The sequence below is a fragment of the Dryobates pubescens genome, chromosome Z (assembly GCF_014839835.1).
Source record: "Dryobates pubescens isolate bDryPub1 chromosome Z, bDryPub1.pri, whole genome shotgun sequence".
Classification (NCBI taxonomy): domain Eukaryota; kingdom Metazoa; phylum Chordata; class Aves; order Piciformes; family Picidae; genus Dryobates; species Dryobates pubescens.
Window position 1 is genome coordinate 106,281,314 of NC_071657.1, and position 12,907 is coordinate 106,294,220.

The following is a 12,907-nucleotide window of genomic DNA, read 5'->3' on the forward strand; positions in this document are numbered from 1 at the left end:
CACTGAGTGCCTCTTCCTTGGGAAAGTGGAGGAGTCTTTCCATCAGGGAGCTGGGGGTGATGATGAACTATGCCAGTAACACAAAATCAGGAACATAGTAAGGAGTGACACTGACAGAGGCAACAAACAAATGATCAGCAGTTGGGTTCATCTGAACAAAATGCACCTCAAAGTGACTATTTGGCCATGGATTTCAGCTGGTTGCTTGATCAGCTGGTTCTCTCTATCAGGAGAAAGGATGAGATATCATTCATTTTGGGTCAAGCAATGTGCTCGAAGTGCAACAGCTGAAGAGTCCAAGTACAATTGTGCAGGGAGCTCTGCATGGGCATCAGGAGCTGGAGGAACACCAGTTCAGGGGATGGTCACTGGCAGGTCTCTTTGACCAGTCCAGTGCAACTCACTGGGCACAAGTGGGCCAGCTTTGGTTCAGATGCAGCACCATCCAGCTTTGGTGCCTGAGGAGTCTGATCCCGAAGACGCACTAAGATTTGGGAGTGAGCACTGCTACTGTCTGCAGTTTGATTCTGCAGATGGCAGAATCCATTTGGCAGAAATCAATCCATCAGTAGTTGTTTTGTGGTAACAGCTGGAGCAGCGGGAAATGGAAGAAAGCAAAAAAATTGAGTGTTTGACAGCTTTTCATTACCCCACAAAGCTGCCTTGTGATTTTGGTGACAAGTAATCTGAACCGCAGCCACTCATCACCTTTAAAATCACTATCAGCCAGAACCCTAAAAACATAACCTGTCAGTGCACAATTATCAGCTTACCCTCTCCCCTCTGGGAGATAAGTGTCGCGGTTTCCTGCTGCCAGAGTCTCCCCATCAGCTGCACTGCTGCCCGCTGTGATTTCTCTGCATCCCAGAATAAAGGCCACAGTTCAGTCAGAGACAACTCTGAACCTCACAAGAATTCAATCATGGTACCTGCAGTAGGTGGAGGTAACAGGACCAATTTTCACTGGGTCAGGCAGCTGCAGTTCCTCTGCCACACTGAGGAGCACAGGGAGGGCAATTCCCAGCATGGCACAGCCAGGGTTGTGCTGCTCTTTGTTAATCATCAAACTGGTTAAGGAATTTTTTTAATAAAACACACAGAGGTTAGGATATTTCCCAATTAGCAAACAGTAACCTCTGGCCTTTCCCCAGGCCATAATCAAGCCTGAAGGTATAAACTGCTGTCACAAACTACTCTGTGTGGAAAACCCATGGTGGGACACTGGGAGAGTCGCTGGCTCTGCACAGCTGCATTCATCTCTTTTTAACAAATCCTCTAGGAAGGAAGGAACACTTGTCTGGTGTCCCATCATCACAGAATCCCTCTCTGATTTGAAACATACCATATTAAGGTCAAATTCAGAGTTATTCTTACTTACCCTTCACTTACTTCAGGCAAGCCTATGGGCTACTTTAGCTCATTTTCCTGAGCAATGCAATTTTGCAGCTGTAAAAGATGACCCAAATACCTGAACAAAGAAAATATTGAGAAAGTTTCTGTACTTATCTCACCTTTTATTTTGTTCATTTACACTTCTGGCACTGACAATTCTTTGAAGATATTTATTTTTCTGTAAAGACCAAACTTCATAAAGCAATCAGAACAGAAGTCAATTAAATAATTTTACATCACTTAAGTTTCAGAAAACGTACAACACTTTCATACATTATAGGCTTGACTGGTTGCAAAAGGAAATGGCACATGTTTGACGTGGTTAAGAAATAACTCGAACCGCCCGATCGCGAGTTTTGCCAAAACCTGTTTTGTACTGAATACTGTAACACGTGCTCGGAGATCACAGTATGCCTTGATGGCACCATGTGCACGTTCTTATTCAGCATGGAACAAAGACTATCAATTTGGTCTCTAGTAATCTCTCAAATTTCTACAGGGAATTTGTCACAGAAAGATCTGGTTCATGGTTTTGTAGGGGTGTGAGATTCATGATGGAAAGCAGAGACGTGACTCATGCCGCTTCCAAGCGATGCCCTGGACCAGCAGGACACTGAGCACCTGGAGCATATCGAGCATATGAATACTCCAATCAATTTCATGGGGACTATTTGAGCACTTAAAATAAAACAGATGGCAAGTATGCACTAGGCAGGACCTGTGGTGTAGCACAGCATCCCAGCACCACGAAACAATCTTCTCACTTCACACCTGCTGAGGATCCACGAAGTTGCTCCCAGAAGTTTTGATCATGGTCACACATTTAGTCCTCTCCCAAAGTGTGCGTAACATTTAAGGCAGCAAGATAAATTTGCCTTTCTTTCACCACTTCAGAAATGCATGTTTCCTTTAGAACTAGGTGGATGACATTCACAATCTACCGGTATGCCCCTAACTTACATAAATGCAACGAAAGGCCCAACCAGATTCTGACAAACTGCATCGCAACAGAATCAAGGAATGTAACTGAACTGGAGTTGAAGCTTTACAATTACACATGCCAGATCATTCACATGTAACACATCTAGGGACGATGAGAAAAAGCTGGGATTTGGATGGAATCTGTATTCTTGAGGCCTGATGCCGCTCAAACTTCCCTTGGCCTGAGTGAACTCTACTGAAAGCCTGCGAGTGAGCTCCTCTGATGAGAGGTGTGAGTAAGGTTAAAAACATGCTGCTGGTTCACACTAACAGGTCATTGTGGTTAAAGTACATTCTCATATACAGAGCTCTGAACACTATTAACACCCATTTACAAAACACTACAGTTGATGGGAATTGGCACATAAAAAACTCTTTCTCTATATGAAAACATACACAAAATATATAAGAACTGCCATTTTTTCTCAGACTTTTAAAATCTATATATAGTTGCCTTTAAGGAGTTTTAACCCCCAGTATCACAAACAACAATATTTCTTTAATAATGTTCATCTAGATTTTACTGTGCTGACATTTGTAACATTGCCACAACCTAGACCACTTTGTGGATTATGCTTAATTGTACTGTACACAAGGCGATGAAGATTGATAGAAAACCACTAAGATTTTTGCACAGAAGTATGACTTGTTAAAATCCAGAGAACAACTGAGTCACTTTATAGGCAGCAGCTACATGTAAGCTGTAAATATTACCCGCAATAAAAACACATTTTGCCATAAAGCACATACTGTGGCATTATCTGCTTCTGGCCTGGTACACAAAGCTCAATTTTCTTCCCAATGCAGAGGAATGGGTTTGGTTAGTTTGACTCTCTCAGAAAAAAAGTGCACAAGTATCTTACTCTTTAAAGTGCTTTGCAAAACTGTTGCTTCTGCCTTAATTCCTACCTTGAGATCTCTCTATGCTGTGAAGACTCTGCCTCATTCTTGTATAGTGATGTTCAGCCAACAAAACCTCTTGTGCAAGTACAAGTAAATTTCAAGAAGACCAGGTTAGAGGAGTGTTGATGCTGGGAAGTAGAAAGCTGGGTATAAAGCAGAAGAGTACAGGGCCTATCTTGCAGTAGCCCACTGCATGCCTGTGGGACTGAATCAAATATCCTCATGGACAAAAGAAACTCCCTTACTCAGGGTCTGTAGCAGCCCCTGAAAGTTAAAACTTCTCCCCAGTGCTCAATCTAAGTGACTATGAAGGGCAAAAGAGACTTCACCAAGGAAAGAAGTATTCAATATGCAAACTCCATTGCCATGTTCTCACCTTCACATTGGCATTGGGAGAGAACACTTGTGTGCTTATTCCCCCTTAGTCTGCCAGTCCCCTCCCTCTTCCCATCCACAGGACTGAGCCCAGTCACCTCATCCCACCAACTTCCTCCCACATGGGAGAAAAATCAGAGACTGCTCCTTTTGGCTATGACACCTGTCTCTACTGAAGCATGACTTCATGGGGCTTTCGAAGCATCATTTCTTCCTTCTCCCCTCCCAGTCCTAACTCCTACACCAGTGAAACACTGCATTTGCCAATTCACACCCAAAAAAAGTCAGTACTGGAACAATGATCCTGGGGATGCTTCCTCGCTCATGAAATTTCTGACAGGGCTGTCACTACAACTCACAAGAGAGTTGTATGAGAGTTTAAAGTGCACACATGACACACATGACAATGCAACTTCAGCCCTCCAAGGAATGGGGCCCTTGCTTTGCTTCATTGTCTATTTTTAAAAGACACTTGTTTCTCTTGTTAAAAGATTATTTTGATCAAGCACCAACAAGGATAAGAAACAAGTGGCAAATTATCTCAACCCCTGCCCCCCAGTACTTTAGAATTTCAACATGGTGAACAAACAGCATGTGAATTAAATTTAAAAAGATTAAAAATGTACCAGGACTTGTTTCTTCTATACCTGCTGTTAGATCACAACACGAAAAGTCAGATTAATCAGATTCAAAAGATCTCAAATTGTTGTGTATAGTCAGCATGTCCAGCTCTACCAGCAGGATTACGCCAGCACTCCTGATGCACAGAATACCTGAATTAAGGGAAGAAACAATTTCACATCTTCTGCAGAAAGCTTTCACTAAAATGATATTGTGCTTAGACATACTATTTATGCTACTTATAAGGAATTATTCACCTACCCTGTATTTTTATTCTTTTATCTGGAACATCACTAAGTCTACGTTTAGCGAAATCTCTGAAAACTTAAAATATGCACAGATATAAAAAATCTTTGCAAAATAGAAACATTTATTTAATTTTCTTCATACACTACAAATGTTCACAGATTCTAAAAATAAAACCCTAAGTGAGTAAGATTAATTAAGTATTAATTATTTGATCTCATTTTCATTACACAGGATGCTTGGTACTAGGTTCAGTGTTTCTCAGGTATGTAACATTGTCTTGTGTAAAGCAACCCTAAGAGGAAGACTCCAATTCAATTCTTTGCATGAGGGAAAAAGGGAATTACAATAAAGAAGCCAATATATTTTGCACCCTCATAGCCAGTAGCAGTGATGAATAAAACGCATGCGTTTCAATCATTTTGCCTCAACAAAGATGGTAAGGGATGCCAGCCTTCAGAAAACTGTTTGCAGTAAGATCAGACTCGTGTGAGGAAACAACCCCAGTGTTGTACTCAGCTGAGTGCCACTTTGGGGAATGTCAGTGAAACAAGGCTGGCACAGAGAGGTGCTCTTCCGCTGCTAAAAAGCCCCAGCACTGCCTGCAAAACAGAAGAGGCTGATCTTGTGACAGTGATCTTTCCAGTGACTTTGCTTTGGTTATGCCAAATAAATGCAGCAGTTTCCTCTACCTGGGGACATATGTGCAATGAAGCGTAAGGTCAGCACCAGCACTGTTGCCAGTGCAAGGACACCCTCCTTGGCTTACACCCTACTCCAGCAAAACTCATAAAGCAAGGGAAAGTTCACAAACATAACAGCAAGTGTGGCCTTAAGTCTCTTTTCTGAAAGGCCAGTAAATCCCATCTTAAACCTATTACTATGTAGGATACCACATGAGCATAGGTCAGGAGCTACACACAGATTCACAGACTGTTCAGGATGACAAAACTGTTCCAAATAAGAGTCTCTAAACACCCATTTTTGGTTTCAGGAAAAAAAACTATTTTCTCTTAAAACTATTTTGTTCCCTTCCGTGCCAAGTATTTTGTCATGTCAGGTACAGCACCTTCAGTGAAGGCTTCAAAGAGGTGACAGCCTAATGGAGACATCCCGCGGTGGGTGCATTTGTAGATGGGTCTGGAGACCTGAGAATTTTCAACAGCTGATGCTTTCAAGCATAAAATATTGTGCGCTTAAAGGGGAGGCAAGGTGGAAGGCATGAGAATCCAGCCCTCTCACCGTGCAAGGAAACGTTCAAGGTCAAGCCAATCTGAGTAAGGACTTGGTTGAGATTCCCTATGCTTTCCCCTTTTCGACCCAGTCAAGTCACAGGAATATGCTTTAAAATGTTTTCTTTCCAAAAATATCTCTCTGATTAAAGGAGTTAAAAAAACCCAAACAACAACAAACAAACCAAAATACACCCCCAAAACACCTCATCACTGAAGGTCACCAACTGGCGAGGAAGAACTGCCCCACAGAAGATTAACTAACGTAACATCAGACTTCTTTGCAACAAAACCCCATCTTACCCAACAAAAATAATTTAGGAACAAATATCCAGTCTCACTTGTGGTAGTAACCCTCCATTCAAAATATTTTTCAACCCAAGAAAAGCCCACGAAGTGAATCTGATGAACCCAACAAAAGAACCCAAAAAAAGCTGATGAACCCAACAACTTCTGAAATCTTTACAGAAACACCAGATGGTGGGCAGCCCAAAGAGGAGCTTATCCCTATTCTTTCACGAAAGGAACATTTCAAAGACAAGAATTTGAATTGTTGATGCTTTCAAAGTTCTATCTCTGAAGATTTAAAGCAGTGAGGACAGGGCAAGAAAAAAAAATAATTACAAACCCATAAAACTTTTATGTAGCTGCATAAAATTCATTTTTCCAAGGCAAGGAATCATGGGAGGTGAATAAAATACCATTCATATTTTCATTACGACGGCTAAAGGCAGCCAAGTTGATTTTTGTGCCTGGCATTTTCTTGACAATTTTGCAATGCTGTGGTAAGGCAATTAATAAAAGATGTTGGCTTCTGCTCGTTGCTAATATTTCTCTTTGGACTCAGCAAGACTAAGGGAATTAGAAGGAAAATATGCTGAGATTCATTTACTCTGCACATATAAGACAAACTGAAGGCAATGAGCAAAAGGCGCAGGGGGAATGATCACTGTGAGGTTAAGCAGCACAAAATCTCTGCCCTCCTTTTCTTTCTTTTAGTGAGTGACATTTTGTGTTCAAAACCAGACATTCAAATGCAAAAAGGGAAAAAGAACCCCCTTCCCCCCCGCCCCAACAAACCGAGGCCTCTACACTGTACCTATAAATGTATACCGGTTAATTTGTACATGTGGCCACACATTTTGTTTTGTTCTCCTGCTGTCAGGTAGTTAATTTTGGCAGTTTTTCTTACAAACACCAACTCCTGACTGTAGTGTGTACTCATGAGCAGCAGTGGCTTAGATGACCCAGTGTAATGCAGGTGTATGCCACCCTAGGAAACCTCCACTTGATTGTTTGTGGATCTCTGCTTGTAATCTCAAATAAGTAAAAATGGAAATCCTTATATAGTAAATTTGTGAAAGGCTCCCTCTGAGAGATATAGCAGATATTTGTATTTTCCTAACCCACTAAACCTTTTGAATGGCTACTGTTACAGCAGCTTATGCATTCCTCATCCATAGCAGAGCAGCTTGGCTGCTATGGGATGGGGATCCCAGAGATGTTGGCTGCTTTCTGATTAGCTACTCTATTATTTTATTTTTTGTCATCATTGAAGATAAGGACAACCCCATATCATCTAGGACAACCCCATATCATCTAGGATTGCCCTCTCTATTGATCTGGTACAGTACTCCTTACTAAATACCTCCGGACGGTCCAGAATTGTGCACACTTGATGAACTCAGGTAACTGTGGAATTCAATCTCTCTATTGGAAGCCATTGCTTTTTTTGTCATCAAGAAAACACTAGCATATTAAATTTCCTCCCCAAAGGAGCATTTTTGAACATGAAGGCATTTAAAAATAGACAGTAGAAAGGAGAACCAGACCAGAAGCAGTGCAGTGAGGTCATCAGAGAGCTGCTTTTCCTCCAGAAGGCTTTTAAATGATTAAATATATCAGCAGCTGAAAATTATTCCACATCAGAAGCATCATTGTCAGAAAGATGGTAATTACTTCCCTTCACACGAATATACTCGATATACCTCCCTTCATCAGAATCTGCCATACCACATGTGCACAGCCTGTTCTCAAACAAAGATTCAATTTCCTCCAGTTTTTTCCCTTTAGTCTCAGGAAGGCAGCCATAGATGAAAACCAGTCCCAAGGCAGCAAATCCTGCATAGAGGAAGAAGGCTCCTGCAATGCAAAACAACACGCACAATTGGTTAGAGAAGTTCTACTCTCCTCTCTGCTGCAGAGCAAAAGCGAAAGGCCATACATATCATAAGAGTGTGTAAAAACAAAGGCTGGAATGGAGGATATGCAAGGCTGCACATGTAGGAGGAGGCCATTTTATTGCATCACTCCACAGTGGAGCGAATTAACAGCAGCAATTGCATTTCACACAGAAGCAAATACACATTCTGGGCAAGCCATTCCACTGTTAAAATATGCAGCAATTAAACAACTGCATACTCAATAATACAAAGCAGTCATGAACTTTCTTAGTTTATGTTAATGTTGAAGGACACACTAAGACAACCCTTTAAATTGAGAAATTTTACTAAGAAAGACATTGTCAGGATTAAAATAATGCTTTTGACTCTTACACCTAATTATTACTTAAAAGTCCTCTGCAGAGACAATTAGCAGTGAGAAAGGGCTCATTCACCCTGCCACCCACCTTTTCCCCCTGTCATCCACCTTTTCCTCATCACCCACCTTACCTAGGGGAACAGAAAAAGTACCAAAGGACCAACAAACATTTACCTGCCATGTTTCTAGACTGAAGACTCAAAGGAATGGCAAGTAAAGGTGAAAGACTCCCTACTAGTAATGATGTGAAGGTTACATCAGCTCCCTATCAGCTTAATGTATTTAAATGGCTTGTAGTGGAGTGGCTGAGTAGTAATCTGACAAACTCTCCTCTGGATCTTGCAGACATGATGCAATCAACAGCTGGGACTGGGGCAGTAACATCTTACACAGCTATCTCTGTAAGGACTATCTGATAGGGGCCTTAGATGCCATCAAAAACTGGAAAATTGCTGTCTCCTTAAGTGGGAATCAGCATATTTCACCAAGTCAAAAGTGGGTTTTTACAGGTTCTCTGAAGTAACTCTCTAGGTTCTCCATTAAGTGCATAAGGAAATGTTTCTTATGAAAGCTGGATCAGCCTATGATCATGGCAGGTCACAGTATCACAGTATCACCAAGGTTGAAAGAAACCTCAAAGATCATCAAGTCCAACCTGTCACCACAGACCTCATGACTAGACCACGGCACCAAGTGCCACGTCCAATCCCCTCTTGAACACCTCCAGGGATGGTGACTCCGCCACCTCCCTGGGCAGCTCATTCCAATGGTGAATGACTCTCTCAGTGAAGAACTTTCTCCTCACCTCAAGGCTAAACTTCCCCTGGTGCAGCTTGAGACTGTGTCCTCTTGTTCTGGTGCTGGTTGCTTGAGAGATGACTCCCTCCTGGCTACAACAACCCTTCAGGTAGTTGTAGAGAGCAATGAGGTCTCCCCTGAGCCTACTCTTCTCCAGGCTAAACAATCCCAGCTCCCTCAGCCTCTCCTCACAGGGCTTGTGCTCAAGGCCTCTCACCAGCCTCGTTGCCCTTCTCTGGACATGTTCGTATCAGGTCTCTAGTCTTCCTAAATCATGGTAGGTTGAGAACACTGCATTCACAGCTGACATTTCCCAGTGCAACCAACTGAGTGTCCCAGAATCAGTACAAAATCTATGGACTGCATACAGGGATGCACACTGTGTCTTACCATAGTACGTCAGGTATTGAGCTGTATGCAGAAACGTCAGTGACACCAGCACATTGAAAACCCAGTTGACTCCAGAGGAACATGCGTTTCCTGTACTTCTAGCCCAAAGAGGGTAAATTTCAGAATTGATGGTCCAGGGCATGGGGCCCATCCCTAAAAATTAGACAAAAGATCAATCTGTTCAATGGTTGGACTCAAAAGCCAATTTAACATGTAGCATCAGTATTTGACATTTTACCTTTATGATTTTTTAACTTACATGCAAAACCAAACATTTGCTTACCAGGTGCAAAGAAAACCAAGTACAAAATAAGGCCCAGAAGTGCTGTCCAAGAGTATGGTGTGGGACAGAAATTGTATGCCCAAAACAAATCTTCCTTTTTGAATACTGTTTCATTTGAACACCTGAAAAATTACAAACAACTTTGTATTAAAGTATTCTCAGGGCTGTAAACAGGTAACATCTCAACATAAACACAGCCTGTAATGTCTTACAAAAAGCTGACAAATGTGCAGTTTGCATGAAAAAACTTCATCTCTGTTTTTACCAAGACCTTTGAACCAAGTTCTACATTCAGAAATGTGCTTGTCTGGTTTTAGGAAGAGTAACCACCAGAACATTCCTGAATTTAAATACTCACCTCATATCTAGTCTTTACTGTACAAGCGGTCATACCAAAGTCAACAAGGTCATTCATATTAATATCACACATTGTTAAAAAAAGGATGCAGCAGCACGACTTTAAGCTAAAGATGCAAGGACTTGAAGTAAAATGGAAGTTAGGCCTTAACTCACTAATGAACTAAATTAATGATAGGCTGCACCCTTTGGGTATAATCAGGAATACCTATGGAGTGTGCCAAGGTCAAATGAAGGTACAAGGAAAAGAGGCACATACTTTCTTTTCTACACAGGGAAATTATTTTGCAGGTAGCCTTCACAACTAGACAGTGAAAAGAGGAATTAGACCAGAGATAAACTGTGCCTGTGTATCTATTCTGAGGAGTATGTGGAAATTTCAAGGATAAAGTATAGTACCAGGCATGCTCATCTGACTCCCCACAACATAACGTATTCTAAAGGAAGAGTGGCAACTTCATTTTTTGGTGCTTGTTTTTTTGTTTGTTTGTTTTAATTAGCAGCATTTGTGCTGCACTTGTTGCTGTGGCAACAAGTGATAACTGTAACTAGAAAAACTTTTCAGCTACAACCACATCAAGTGCTACAGTTGAAAAACCATGTACTTTTGGGAGAGGAGACTTAAGCAGACAATACTTGTAGTTTTAGCTGTACCTTGAACATTTTCCATAGAACTTAAACAGAAAGTGACAGAATGTAAATAAATTACCATTTTTGACTCTTTCACTCTACCATATACTAGCTTCTGGTTTCTGCTGGCTTTGATGACCTTGGCTGCATTGCTTTGTTCTGGATAAGTATTAACAACAACTCTCTGCTCTTCTCTCTCCTTTATGGGGTATAAGGGAGCATGGAGGGGGGAAGGGATTACTAGTCCCCTGGTTTTGTCCAGGGGGGTTCCTGTGATGTTTATATATTGTATATATATGTAAATATTGTATATTTTGCACTTATTAATTGCATTTCATATTTAGTTTGTAGTTTTGCTTGTAAATACACCTTCATTTGTTTTCTAACTGAGCTCATATGCCAGTTTTATGTTGGGGGGGTAATTTCAACCCACCACACTACTCTTTCATGTGCAAACAATGTTATCTACTTGAAGAGAATAAATCGGAGAGAGCTGAAAATCTGTCTGGGTTAGGACTTCCAGATTAGCTGGACACTTATGTGAAGAATATGACCCTCTCCTGGTGTTGCTGGGACGCGATCCTTAGCCAGCCATGAGCTCCAGGCTGTTAGCAGTGTTGAGTCAATCAGGACAGCTGACTTGAGTTGGTTCCAGCTGTATCCCACACCATAAATGTCATACTTAGTAAACGGGGGGAACTTTACTGAGGACAGGAGAGATTCTTGCTAGTGGCTTCTGCTTCTCACCATCCCTGGTGGTGCTTGCTTACCATTCTGCTCCTGAGGACTGTGCTCCAGTTTGTGACTGCCATATATTCACTGGACTGAGTGTAACTTTGTATAGTTTACATTGGCACTGGCATTAGTTTTACTGTTTCAGTAAATTAATTTTCATTTCAACCCATGGGTCTTCCTCTCCTTTTCCCAATCCTCCTTCTCTGCTGGGAAGGGGTCACCAGTTGACAGTACAAATGCATAGTTTCAACATGGCTTAACAGTAGGAAAACCAGAATGAAGATGCCTGCAACAGGTGATAGTTGGGCAACGGAGTGGTGAAGTGGCAGAGCAACAGACACCCTGAAATGTTTCAGAGTACCTACCACCATTCCAGCTCACTTTCAAAAGCAAATTCCAGCAAAACATCTCTCTAACTTTTCTGTTAAGGAATAAACAGCCAGTCCTAGCTTGAACAGGAATGTGCTAGTGGCCATGCCACCATCACCACTCCTGGGGCAGAAATCTTCCTTATTTTGGCATGGTTGTATCAATAAGACAACAGTTAGAGCAGGATATCACCAGGAATTCCCAAACTCTATTTCAAGACAGTGGAAATCAAAAGTACAAATACACTTAAAGCAGAGATGTTAACAACAAATCCTGGGAAAACATATCTGAAACCTCAGCTAAACCCTAATGCTGCCTTAATGGCAGTAAGCTGTAAGGTTTGCAGTTGCACCTTGCATTTCAGCAGTGTCTGACCAGGTGGAGGCAGCTCTCTTCGGGGAAATGCTTCAATGTGCTGCCAGCAAGGCAGTTGGTGCCAGTGTGCCCCCTTCCACCCTTTCCACTTTCCTTTGTCAAGCTCTCCCAGAAAGCTGATCTCATCCAGTGCCTACAGATTCATTTTCAGTCTTCAGGTGAGAGAAAGTAGAATGCAGGCAAACTGAATACCCTTCTCAAACCTACGTCCCTTGTGCCTGAATACAGCAGGCTCATGGCCTCAGTCACTGCCTGGCACCTGGGGCACTCATCCACCTAAGACACCAGCAGCTTCAATGGCTGAATCTGCTGGGAAGCACTAGCAGCTGAGATTTTTCATATTTTCTCAGCCAAAAGCACTGGTACCATCCTTGCTATTGCTTCTAAGCATCACCCCAAGCACCTTCTGTCACTTTGCTTTTTCTTGTCTCAGCTCAGGATTTTGTTTTATGTTTCAAGCATGAAACACGGATGATTCCTTGTTGCATCACCTTGACACTTCCCTACACTCTGTGTGCTCCTCACCATGTGCAGGCCAAATCAGGTTTGAGGTATGCTCCAGGTACAAGATGTTCAGAGGACTGAATTGTGCTGGATAACTACCTATACATTCAAACCAGTCATTCCTTAAAAGTTAAGGAAATGATGTTTGAAAGATTAATTACTGAACACCTGGTAA

At 41.9% G+C, this 12,907-nt stretch overlaps 1 protein-coding gene across 1 annotated transcript in view; it reads right to left on the bottom strand.

Moving 5' to 3' along the window:
* Positions 1 to 7,226: 7,226 nt before the first annotated feature.
* SLC2A13 (solute carrier family 2 member 13) overlaps positions 7,227 to 12,907 on the bottom strand; it is a 127,833-nt gene continuing 122,152 nt past the window's right edge. Inside the window, exons 8-10 of the mRNA XM_054177901.1 lie at positions 9,763 to 9,884; positions 9,480 to 9,632; positions 7,227 to 7,892 (exon numbers count right to left, since the gene is read on the bottom strand). Of these exons, the coding sequence (XP_054033876.1) occupies positions 7,666 to 7,892; positions 9,480 to 9,632; positions 9,763 to 9,884 (502 nt within the window). The 3' untranslated portion in view covers positions 7,227 to 7,665. The remainder of the gene's footprint in view (positions 7,893 to 9,479; positions 9,633 to 9,762; positions 9,885 to 12,907) is intronic.